General features: G+C 34.2%; 1 protein-coding gene across 2 annotated transcripts in view; it reads right to left on the reverse strand.

Annotated features, from left to right (window-relative positions):
• Positions 1 to 13,870, reverse strand: part of LOC140136335 (uncharacterized protein KIAA0513-like) — a 132,784-nt gene that overhangs the window by 53,609 nt on the left and 65,305 nt on the right. For both annotated transcript variants that reach the window (XM_072158061.1, XM_072158062.1), the window contains one exon: positions 1,156 to 1,274. In XM_072158061.1, the coding sequence (XP_072014162.1) occupies positions 1,156 to 1,274 (119 nt within the window). The remainder of the gene's footprint in view (positions 1 to 1,155; positions 1,275 to 13,870) is intronic.

Genomic DNA, 13,870 nt, shown 5'->3' on the forward strand with positions numbered 1-13,870 from the left:
GCTTTAAAATCAAAGATTATACTTAAAAATTCAAAAAAGAAAAAAAACTCCTAAAACGATGCAGATGGGATGAGAACCAAAATGGCCTTATAATCAATCAATTGATGGAGAAACAAACCAGTAAGAGTAATCAGTTTGCCCGTGCTATTCCATTTGAAATGCATACACAAAGACATGACTTGAATTTCCCACACAGGTTGTGTAGATTTCAAATGGAGTCACCCATTCAGGTTACCCCATTGGAAATTCACACGATCTATGGGGAAGATTTTAGACCAGTTCTTCCATAGGGGGTGTATGGATTACTACTGGAATAGCCCATCTGATGTCTTTTCTAAACAATTTGTTCTGCACTTGTTGGACCAAACAAGCATTCATTTTCAATATTTTGAATATAATTCTCAATTCAATGATAATAAGATATGGCTAGCAGAGTCATCTAATTCCCTGTTATAAAGTGCTTTTATATTATATTTTATTTTGTATAAGGGTATGTTTGTGCCGATTAATTTTCACATTCTTAAACAAATGCACAATGTGAAAAAATTTAATTGTTTGATGGGTGTACATATCAAAGACAAAATCATATTTGAGTCTATAATAGTATCCTAACATTCAACAAATTTGAACACTGGTAAAATATATGAAAATAATTGAAAAGGAAAAAATATCACGCAAAAAATAAATGTCTTTTTAAAAGTGAATTGCATTAAAATAAAGTCACTATCCTCACATGATCCTTTCACATCATCTGTTGTTTATTGACCTTTAATGTAAGCATGCTTGCTTTTATATTTATAGATGTATAAATGGTTGATGCTGATGGTTATTACCAACTACCTGCTTGTGCATTATATTGTGTGATCAGATCCACAGCCTCGTCCCCCATTTTTCCTCATAAAAACTGAGAGAGTTGGATATCATTTTTTTTCTCACTACCCCTCACTATTCCACAACCGGAAGTATGTACTATGGGGCATTTTTATACATGTTTTTGTTTCTCATATCAAAACTGCTGGGGCAAAATATGACTCAAAATTTGAAAACATATTGTTTTATTGGTAGACCTCAATGTAAGATAAAAGTTAATTAAAAATCAATTAATTTAAAAGAGTATGTTGACAAAAATGTTGATACTTCAATTCACAAACTTACTCAAATAGGCAAACAGCAAAAAACTGTACCAGCCTGTAAAATGTCTGCTCGGAGACCTTCTGTGAGTTAACACGCTCAGCATCCACCAGCCTAGCAAACCACTGTCTTCCTATTGAATACTGCAAACAAAACAAGAGAGAGAACACAAAGTTGAATTTTAATCATTGAAATTGCCAGTGTGATATGTAAGGAATATGTGAACAATATCCAGTGAAGTCCAAATTGCCGTCTTGTTGTTCAAGTAGTACACAGTCGTGATTCCAAACCCGTAGTTTGAAGTCAACAAATTGGGCTACATGAAGATCATTTGCCATTGTTTTTCATATAATATTTCCTATTATTTAACTGATTTCTTTAGGAATTTTGAGCCTCTGAAGTTCAAAACTGTGACATAATGCAACATGAGGTTCATTACCGCCATGCATTTGGCGGGGCATTTGAATACGCATTTGAAAACATTTTGTCAATATTAAGTTTGAAAATTTTGCAGCAAGTTTTCAAAAATGTTTCAGAATCTTATTAAAATGTTTTATACCCTTTATATAACCTAACATTTAAACGTTTTGAGTAATACATCTTTTGTTGTCTGACAGTGACAACTTTAGGCAACACTGTACACAGAACTTGCGTAATGAATGCGGACCAAATAGACCTGCTCTAGTCTGACCTTTAATGCATAGTATCCTGCTAACAGTCTCGCTGTACAAAACAGACTACATATTTTTATAGATCCTCTGTAATTTACTGAAGGGTATCTGCCGCAAGAATTACAGAACCCAAACTGAGAATGTTTGTCCTAATCTACAGCCATCCATTATAGATTTCACATAAAGTAATAACAAGATTCAAGAGAATAGATTTTTGTGGAAAAAGGCAATTTTGAAGATGTGCTGCAATCCCTAATTTGTGCAGGATATCACCATAGGAATGGTAAATGATATTGGATCATGAGATTGATTTTTTCCTCCAAATGGTGTATACTACTCACCTTTATTATTATATGAGAGTTGAGTAACTCATTTCATGGTTTATTTCAAACTAGTACTAGAAAAGAGATTATTCATTGCATTGGGTTTTAGAAGGAAATATACATCCATGCATGTATGAATATTCAAATATGGGGGGAGGGGTCGCATGATATATCATATTTCCTGTGCTAAATAATAATTTTTAATGTAATAATAATAATTTTTGAAAATGGGGCATATTTATTTCAGTTTTAATTAAAAAAAATCACTATTTGAAAAATATGACTCATATCCAAGTTCAAAATGGCAGCGGATATAAAGGTCATTTATCCAACAATTTCACTACCAAATTGCATTAAAGTGTATTTCCAGGCAAAAATGTTATTTACTTTTATTAAAGATGAAAATTCTACAACATGTATAATTTAGCAATTTGGTTTTGCCCATGTAATTTATGCAATTCTGACATCCAGAAAATGCCAGTTTTAAACTAACTCGCATGATATGGCATGGAAATTTCTGCATTTCAGTCACTTTTTTATGGCAAAATTATGGGGTTTGTTTATTACAGGAAATATGGTAGATACAATTGGGGACATCCATGGTTGTCAGGAAATCCAAGACCCTGTGTAACAGTCTTTCTTTTTTTGTTTTTCAAATAACCCTGATCATGCCTCTTGCATGGTATACAATACAAACCATATAGATTAATGATGGGATTTTAGTGCAGGATGCCCACCCACCCACAGGCCCCTTTACAGTGTGCCTCCCTCAATGAGTGCAAGAAGCTACACACTTTCCTTTTACCATTTTCCTGTTGTGATTTGTCATGAGAGATGTTTGCAAATTAAACTGTGAATTATTTCACACATTTTATTAGGGGGATAATTTGTGTGAGATTTGTTTAATATACTTCTTACTGCACAGTTTACAGAAATTAAAATTTTATTTTTTATGAATAAGAACCTTATATGCTAATTTCCTTTTTCGCTGATTTTCTTGGAGTTTTCCACTGAAACCAGTAACCTTATACGAGGGGGTATCCAAAAGTTTTTGACATCACTCAGAAGTGAAAGAGCTATACCGATGAAATTTTGTCAGTGTAATCACTGGTCCTTATGTACAATTATGGTCCAAAAATGGTCTCATAAGTATGTTTACTTTTTTTACACCTGGCGCTAGATGGGCAGTAGGCGCATAACCTGCAAGATGGTGAAAATTGAGGCATGCAGCGTGATTAAGTTCCTGCATTTGAAGGGTTAGGCCTACAATGCTCAGAAAATCTATGATGAAATGAAAGCAATCTACGGTGATGATTGCCCATCATATGGCACTATTGCTTTTTGAAAAGGAATTTCCAAACTGGCCACATGTCCCTCATAGATGAGCCAAGAAGTGGACGTCCATCACTTATGGATGATGCGGCCACAGTGAAAAAACTCAAGAAAGTGGAGGATCTTATCATGAAAAGGTTATGAGCCTACTTCCCATCTAGCGCCACCTGTGAAGAAAGTAAACATACTTATGAGACCATTTTTGGACCATAATGTACATAAGGACCAGTGATTACACTGTCAAATTTTCATCGGTATAGCTTTTCACTTCTGGGTGATGTCAAAAACTTTTGGATACCCCCTCGTACTTGTTGTTTTTCTTGTGCACTCGAATTCTGTATTAAGGCTGTACGAACCAAGCTGTTCAGCTTAGGTTAAGAGCAACTGCAATTTTAATATGTAAATTGCAGAAAACCATCTGCAAAAATTAATTAGCAGCAGATACGCGATCCATTCTAGTAGACTAATTCAAGATATCTGTCTCCTATAGTTTGTTTGGCTTATAATTGGCGAAATGAATCGCTCATAACATTGTGTATTGATATAGAATGGAATGTACAGTTGGGCGCAGCACTTACTCTAGCTGCGTATTGCACACGCAGATATGGGAATTTACGCGAGTGTAAGTTGGGACTTTATCAATGCATGCAGTAACAAAAATCAAATAATTTTCGCGAACAAACTATAATAAGCTGAGCAAACTACAATAGAAATGCAAATTGTTTTACAGAAAATGTTTAAATGTTGGGTTGTATAAACGATATAAAACATTTTAATAACATTCAAAATCATTTTTGAAACTTTGCTGCAAAACATTCTAACATAATATATAAGTGTTGAAAAATTATTTTGTAAAAAAAATATCTTACAATAACATTTGGACAACATTAATTAAAATGTAGTGTTTTTTAAAATCAAAATGTTAGTAAAATGTTTTGAAATAAAACCAAACCAACAAACAAAACGTGTTCATAACATGTTTTTTAACATTTCATGAACATTTTTGTGTTTGCTGTGAATGCACCAGGTGAGGGGGGGGTACTCAACTTAAATTTAGAGTTTGGGGACTTAAAACTGATTTGGGGGCAAAATAGGGGCTTGTTAAACTGACATTTATTATTATTGGGGGTCTAGTGAACTAAAATTGAGCCAAATTGTGGAGCTAAAAATTCAAAATGTTGCCAAATTTGAGCTAATGACTCAACAAACACAAAAATCTTCTTTACATTTAAATGTTGGGTTATAAGAACATGAATACGTTAAAGCTCTGTGGTCAAATATTTTGTCAACAGTTAAATAACATTCTGTTAGAATGTTTTGCATCACATTGTCAAAAATGTTTTATGAATGTTATTAAAACGTGTTTATACCCTTTATATAAACCAGACATTTAAACATTATCTTTAAAATGTTGTCTGTTTGCTGGGGAGCTACAATTGTCAGAGTTTGAGGGTAAAGAACTGGCTATGATCTCCAGAGAGCCTGAAAAAGGGACCCTTACCGTTGCACATACCTGTACTTCCATTACATGTTAGTGCCCCCTCCCGATAGTATGTCCTATGATTTGTACTCATAGATACTGCATTTGAATACTTGTCTGTTAAACAGAGGGCAGTATCTGCTGGTCGTTTATAAGCAGATATTACATGTCCACTTGGAAGGCTATAGGATGGGCTATTCCAGTTGAAATCCATAAACCCCCTATGGAAGACATGACCTTAATCTCTCACACACTCACACAGGGGTGAAGATTTCAAATGGAGTCACCCATTCAGGTAACCCCATTTGAAATTCACACTCCCTGTGTGGAAGATTAAGGTCATGTGTTCCATAGGGGTATATGGGTTTCAACTGGGACTAGCCTAATACAATGCAAGAAACAGACAACTCATTACATACATGTATAGCCAGGACCGGTAGACATTCTAGGCTAATGTAAGCTATCTTAAATTACAAACTCAACAAATCATTTAAATTGAAAAGAAACAAAAACATAATGACATGAAAATTACAACTATGGCAAACCATCCATGACATATAAATGCACATTTTCATCCCTTAATCACTAGTGTCAGTAAATGTAAGAAACCTTAACTATACATACAACCACACAAAAATGATTGATATTTATAAAAGCAAAAATTAACAGCACAAAAATATGTGGTTTATTTAACTTATGCCATCCATGACGGAAGCCCATATATTCGTTACCTTGATTCACCCACTTGAATCGGAGACACATCACCACATTGTCTCCAGTCATCTACAAATATTCATAAAGCTAGGAATTTCCACATGTATGTAAGTCACTCATTTCTACAGTAGATTCAATTTGTCTTTTATTAATCGTCGCTGTTCTAGCATACCGGCATATGTCCCATTTTTGGCAAAATGAGTTGTAAATCATAATCTAAGAATGAAACTCTTTATTCTCCAAAATAATTGAGTAAAAAGGATAATAATTATGAGGTACACAACTTAGTGTGAAATGCCATGGTTTTATCTACTACCTGCATCAAAACCTCATTTTGTGTTCCAGCATACAGTCATATCATGATATGGCACCATAGGCCACATAAGTAACTGCAGTTACCCAGACAGAAGGGTGAGAGTTCATAAGAGCAATGTCGGGACTACTATTCCAACATTTGCAACATTGGATATTTTTTGCACAAAATGCTTGTCCGAAATCCTGTACTGACATATATACAAAAATTTTTAAAAAAATACAGTAAAAAACACCGCATTCTGCATTAGGTTTTGAATTTTTCACAAGCTTTGAGACACAGGATAAATTAAGATGGCCTAATTAGATAGAAGTGAATTTTGAATTCAAATATTGTGGTTCAAATTATAGAATATACATGACACTTCTGGGTTACTTCCTGTTTAAGTTCTATTTTTATCACAAATTACTTCAGGGTCTGCCACTTAAGGGGGAATAATACCCTGATTTTCATCAGTACCCCTCTTCTTTTTTTTCTTGCAAATTTATGAAGTACATAAACATGTTCATCATCTCATGTCCTGAACTTTAAAAAAATCTCTACCTGCAAAGTACTTTTAAACCATTTTAGTATATCATTTTTGCCCTATATACTTTTTTGTTTACCTATAAGGTTATAGGTCATCACAGGTCAGGTTATAATCACCTGGTTTAGGTCAAATTTAGGCAACCATTTTGAAATACATGTGATATATCAACATAGCTGTATTGAGGCATCAATTTTTATATTTGGTCTAGTTTGTCTTTTTACTTGATATATAATGCTATGATGGACAAAATAACATTTCTTGGGAATGGATGTAAATGGTGAGTACAATCTAAATTGTCTAGTTGAAATAGATTGGGCAAACCAAAGGTAAAATTGGTACCAAAATCACAAAAATGAAGCTTACGAAAAACAACCTAATCTGATGGTATAGGTGAAGAGAAATGCAATTTTTTTCAACATAAATGTAGTTTGGTTGTGGAAACTTTTTACCTATGACACCCAAATGCCAACATACCTACATACTATGGCATGGCAATTTTTGCATTTCTGTCACTTTTGCTTTAAAAAAATATGTGGGGGCGTTTATTAGAGGGGGCGTCTATTAGGAAGAATACGGCATCAGTCAATGTTTGAGGTTTCTGGTAAAGGGACACTTATTGCATTTATGCAATTGAAAAGAATTTTTTCAGCACTGTGGTTTCCCGATGTGGTTCTCTTTCTTTTTTGTCAATTATTCATTTGAAAAAATTACAAAAAACCTGAATTAGAATGTTTCTATAGGCCAACTAAATATGTCCACTTTTCGAACTCCAAATTTGCGGGTAAGGGCTGATTTCCAATGCCCGGAAGGAGTTATGAATAATTAATTCTCTGACGTCATCATGAGTGTTTTAATATGAAGATAATTTTCTCACAATTTTGCTTTGTTAATATGGAAATATTAATGCATCAAAACTGGTCTCACTAAAACCAAGAGCTTTAGGTGGCTTTGACCCCCCACCAGGAGCTCTGTCCCCTGCACCCGTGCTGGGGGGCCTTCTGCGGCCCAAGACCCCCGCATGAGATTAGCCCCGTCTAAAAAAATCCTGTGTACACGCCTGTGTTTATGCTTTGACCATCTCAACACAAATCTTCAACAGGTGATTTTCTTGCATGATTCTTTTGTTCATTTTGTTGTGATTTGGTATCAAATTTAATTTACTATACACCACTTTACCCTAATGTGCTATCTACTGAAGATAGCACTATATTCATGCACTCACAGCCCTTAGTACAAAAAAACTACATGCTATATTCAGTAGATAACACATCAAGACTTTCAGACCTGAACAAATTTGTTTCCCATGAAAATAAGGCACATTTTCCACAAAGAAGGCATCATTTCCCAGAATTGTTTAGGTATTTCTTTATTTTGGAATTTTTTTCTTAATTTTCCTGCCAAATGCCAACATTTCTTGCAAAAGATCTTGGTGGATTCCTTACTTTCCACAGCAGGGAGTGTGAAGTTCAAATCTACCCAATGGGTGACTCCATTTGAAATCTACACCCCCTGTGTGGGAGATTAAGGTTATGTCTGTGTATGGATTTCCAATGGAATAGCCCATTGGTATTTTCATTCAATAATGTATATTAGGCAAACATGATGCATGCTGGGAAACAAAAAGGGCTCATAAATTATCGAATTTATCATCTGCGATGGCCAATTTGAACTCTTTTCATTCCCAGCATGCATCACCTTTCAGTTGCAATCGGCAATATACCTTATGTTTAAATGTTATTCTTTTTCATTCGTTGTCTATCTCTATGCACTATCTGTGCCTGTCAGCATCTTTCTTTCTTTATTTCTTTATTACTTTCTCTACTTCCTTCATCTCTCTCTCTCTGTCTGTCTTCCTTTCTTTATTTGTCTCTTTTTGTTCTTTCTTTCCACCTTGTCTGGCTTCTATCTCTACATCTTTTCATCTATTGGTAATGTTGTCTGTCTGTCTGTCTGTCTGTCTGTCTGTCTTATATTAAGTTCCTTTTTGTCTATTTGGCTGTTTCACCCTCTCCTTTTTATTTCTGTCTATCTCTATCTCTGTATCTGTCTGAGTGTCTGTCTGTTGGTGTATCTTCTTTACCTCTGTATCATTTATCTAATTACCTATTTCTCTGCCTCTCATTTCTAACAAATTTAGATGTTCAATGTCATCAAATTAAAAGCCCATTCATTATCTATATATCTGTGTCTGTATGTTTTCTTTACCTCTATCCCCTTGTCTATTAACTGTCTGAAGCAAAGTCTGAAATCAAGGGTGCAAACTCCAGATGGATTTATGTACGTGTATAATTCATAACTATTCTATTAAAAATGGATTTATCTACCTTTAAAGGGCACAATAAAATGAGCATACAACAACTGCATGTCAGTAAAACTGCCAGACGGTGTTTGGATAATAATTTTTCATAACAATGAACTGTTTTTATATGCAACGTTAAATGCATACCAGCCAAATCTGGCAGTTTTACAATGTTTTCTCAAAATACTGCAAAGTGGCTTAATTTTCCAATAAATTTTAATTTCATGACTTTCACATACTGTGGCATTTCTCAAAATCAAATTGCTAAATGATGTTTGCAAAAGTTAAATTTCTGAGTAAAATTAAAGGAAGTCTCAGGCAATCACAACATTATGCCTTATATGTAAGAAAAATAAAATATCCAAGCATAAATCACATGGTTTTATTTAAAACAACATTACATAATCACGTCATGTGATCGTGATTTTTTAGAACCCCTAACCTATGCTAACTAAATCCTAACCTAAAACTAAAAATATACTAAATAATTCAAACCCTTATTAATTCAAAGCCTTAAGTCCGATTCTTACTCCACATCGCAGCGCGATGCGATGCTGCGATGCTTTTAAAACATCGCAGCATCGCGCGATGACATTGAAATGTACATTTTAATTTCATCGAGCGATGTTGTTGTAGTTGTAGTCCTTGCCCCTATAATATACATATATCTTACTTGTCATCAATGCTCTATAATTTTTGAGAAAAATGCAAATATTGGCACAAAATTGGGCAGGGTGTAGTACCCCCTGAAAAGGCTTTGAATTATTAAGGGTTTTAATTATTTAGTATATTTTTAGTTTTAGGTTAGGATTTAGTTAGCATAGGTTAGGGGTTTAGGAGGTGAGAATAGTTAGATTTATGTTTTCTAAAGGCATGTAACTCGGGGTGGCATTCTTGCTAAATAAAAAGCCCCTAAAACAGAATTGCAAAAAAAAAAAAAAAATCACATAGGACATGGTTTGTTTTAGAAAAGCATAACACATAGCTTTTTAGCCAAAAGGTCCAGAGACAACCTTTTTTTGCCTAATGCATCAAAAACAAAAACTGCAATAAAATATTCAGATAAAAATCAGTCACTGAAGAAACATCACTAATGCATGCATGTATTCATCTCTCAACAAGGTATAAACACGTAGACATTGACCACAAGTGGCCCCTTTTTGTCTTGTAAAATCTAGCAACACAATTCAATTATTTCAAAGTATGTCTACATGACTGAGATACGTCGGATAATGTGTGCATTTTACTCTTCTCTGAATTGAAACAATTTCATTTGCTTTTCATTTATTTTCAGTTTCATTTATTTTACCATTTCTGATATTAATGCATACTTTTGAGTGGTTTTAATTACACCAAAGCTTTTAAATGTTTGGAAAAGTGTACATATAATGCACAACAAAATATTCTTTTCTCATGATTATTATAAAATGCAAACTAAACTTTGTAATGCTCAAGTTTAATTAAAGATGCAAATTTTCATTTGATTTTCAGGCTTTGCAAAAAAAAAAAACCCGAAAAAACACCGAAAAAAAACCCCAAAACCGGCGGCTGGACAGTAATATATTTGCCCCCCATTAGTGACAGAATATTCTTAGTCAGTGGGAGTGGTCTAGTTCAGAGACACATTTCTGATTGGACAATCGCATGATTTGGTGCCGTCTATCAGGCCGTAGAAGCGACCCCACGTCATCATGCGTCTTGATAATTCGTAACACGCGTGTAGAGGTGCGCGTATGTATCGCGCTGGATGCGAGACTAGTGCGGAATCGCGAACGCGCTAGCAATACGCGCAACAGAATACGTGAAGTTGTAAACAAGTTTCGTTTATTTTATAATGAGGGGAGTTTTTATGACGGTAACTTAGTTTTTGCTTAAAAATTTTGTTTACAGTTATTAAAATAATATTTAACTGACTAAGAATGAGAATAAACGATAGGAATTTTTATTTTGCCTATGATAGACGACAGACAGGTCCAATATTTTTATCGTAGTGGATACGGCTGCGCCGGCATCCACTACTCAAAATATTGGACCTGCCTGTCGCTCTATCACACGGTAGAGGATAGGCAAAATAAAAATTCCTATCGCTTATTCTCTAAATACTGTAGATTTGTCATAGCATTATGCATGGGCCAATTTTGAAGGGTGTACATGTAATCTCTTTGTTTGTGTGTTTAGAAAAAGAGCATTTTGTTCAAATAATGCAAGATTTGGCACAATTGTGAACTTGCCGCAGGTAGGAAACTATGATCTATTTCTGATGGTTTAATCAGTAATGATTGGAAAATGCAGCCTGTCAAATTATATTGTATACATGTCTACAAAAACTTTTCTTTTCTCTTTCCTTACGATTTATACATTAATGTTAAAGTGCTATATAAAATCTGTATTATCAATTTGCATTTTCATCATGCAATTTAAATATTATATCTTGAAATTTATTTTTCTTTGAGCACCTTGGATTATAGCGACCAGATAATAGTTTATTTTTATATTCTTACCATGTAGAGCTATAGCGTATTCAATACATCTTAACACAGCCTAACTGAGCAAATTTGATGAAGATGAATTATGTTTCAGTTCAAATCATGCAGGTTTTAAAATGTTTAAAATATTTAAAACTGAAGGCTTAAAAGCTAAGAACTAGAATTCATATTTTTATCAGCATCACATACACAAAGGGATTCAATCACACCTCAAGATTTTTGTTCCAAGAAATCTCATCTGTCAAATTATAGCCTAACCCCATGGGCACAGCACTACTGTTTTTCTTACAGAGCCTCTCATTGGTTAATTACATGATATACTCATCAGAGCAACCAATCAAAATAAAGCTTTTAATAGATCTCTTGGTACTTTTAGCTCTATTGTCCATTTTTACCATATCTCTGATTGGCTCAATAGATGATATAGCCCTCTTTGTAGCCAATCAAAATCGTTCTTAGAAGCCAATCATAGGGTTAATAGATGAGGGCATTGTGTGGCAGCCCTTCAAAGATGTCCATACCCTGACACACTTTTAATTTCCCATGCAGCTAATATTGATAATATATGGCAATCATTGCTGCATACAAATACAAACAACAATCTATAGGATGGGTATACATGTATGTGAAGTATACTCAAGTGAAATACAACCTCCAACCCATATTTGATTTGATGCAAATCATTTTTCAAAATATATTCCCATGTAAAAGTTGGAGAAAATGGACAAAAATTACTAAAAGGAAATTTTCACCCAAAATTCTAATGTATTGCATGAAGTTCTGATTTGGTTCATGGGTAATACATATCCACACCAAATATGAAGTTTTAGTTCCTTTTAGTTTCAAAGAAATAGCTTGTTAAAATGTGACATTTTTGGGTAAAAAACAAGCTTAGATAGTGTGACCGTAACCATGAAAATGGAATAGAATGCACAGGTTATAAATTTTATAACATATCAGACAAGAATCTTCATACTCTTCTGAGCATTTTGATGATTTGTCCATTTAAAACATCTGTCAAATAGAGCACTTTGGGCTGTATGGCCTCTCAACTGTAGATGGTAAAAAAGGAAAGAGTAAAATTGGGATGACAAATATGATATAGGGAGATTAAACCGATAGCTAGCTATACAATCACTATGAACACTCCTCTCCTCCTGTACCCAATATTGCTTGTGTTTTATTCTCAACATTACTTTACAAATTTCCCAGACATCCCCTACCAGCTAAGGCAGATTCTACCTCCTGTGAACATTGATGGTAGAAGAAGTAAGAGTCAAATTGGCATGCCAAATATGACAAAGGGGGATTACACTGTCAGCTACACAATCACTATAAATACGCCTCTCCTCCTGGCCCGGTATTCTTGAGTCTTATTCCTGACATTACTTTCTAAATTTCCTAGACATTCCCTATCAGCTAAGGTAAGCTGTACTTCCTGTTAAAATGGATGATGTATAGAGCGAGGAAATGTACATGCTTTATGTATATGTTGTGTTGAAACAAATGCCCATGGCCACCATATATACATGTGATCAATTAAATAATGAGTTCAGATGCAATAAAAACCCAAAATATGTCATCCCTGCCTTGTCTTTCTTTTAGATTAATATTGATAATACAAAGAAATGCCAAAATTAAGATTTCCCAAATAAAAGAAATAGAATATCCATTATAATAACTAAGTACACAAAAATAGTTAGACAAAGACATTAACTGCATATTTACTGCACACTAAAGGTATCCAAACACTCAAACCAAAAGCAATATCTGAAAGACACTAAGCCTAATTTACCAAATGAATTAGTCAATAGATGGACAATTTTGTTCTGCATATTTTGATACTCTATTTGGCACGATATGACTTTTATTTCCTCAAATTATACCGATTCAAATAAAAAAGAGAACATTTAAAAAGTGACCAAATTAACATAGACTTTTCTCTGCAAACTCTTTTAACCCACCTAATAACTTTGCCCTTAAATGGCCTTCCATGAGAGAGAAAAAATCAAGATGACCATGCATCTCTATGTACTTGTGTTGACTACTATATATGAGGACATAAGATCACATCAAGTGACTCCTTAAGTGTACTGAGCATAAGAGGAACGTGTGCGACCAAACAGTCTCATTTCTGATAGCACAATTCATTAACCTCTATTCAATAACCGTATCTCAACATTTGACCTCAAGTTGTGGAGTATGAGTTTTTGTACCTTGTTTTTGTATATTCAGAGGTCATTCAATTAGTGTACAATCATATTGGGGTTAAAGAACTGTGGCCTGACAGATGAGCATGTATGAGATGGTTGGTAGTGGTACTACTTGTGAATAGGCTACCTGTGTAATGTATAAATGAAGTGTAACTAACAGGATCAAATTTTGCACTTTCTCCCTATGGAATACTCTGGTAAGAATAGTGACAATATGTTCTACTTCTTTGTATAATGTATGGCAGAGTATGTGTATACTAGAATTATGCGGTTCCTAATTAAGGTGGCCCCCACAACAAAGGTTGGAAAATATAAAGAATACTATCACGCAAGACCAAGTTTGAAGTTGATCAGTGATTGTTTTTAAGCTGGAGAGTGG

This window comes from Amphiura filiformis, chromosome 16, assembly GCF_039555335.1.
Source record: "Amphiura filiformis chromosome 16, Afil_fr2py, whole genome shotgun sequence".
In the NCBI taxonomy this organism is placed as follows: domain Eukaryota; kingdom Metazoa; phylum Echinodermata; class Ophiuroidea; order Amphilepidida; family Amphiuridae; genus Amphiura; species Amphiura filiformis.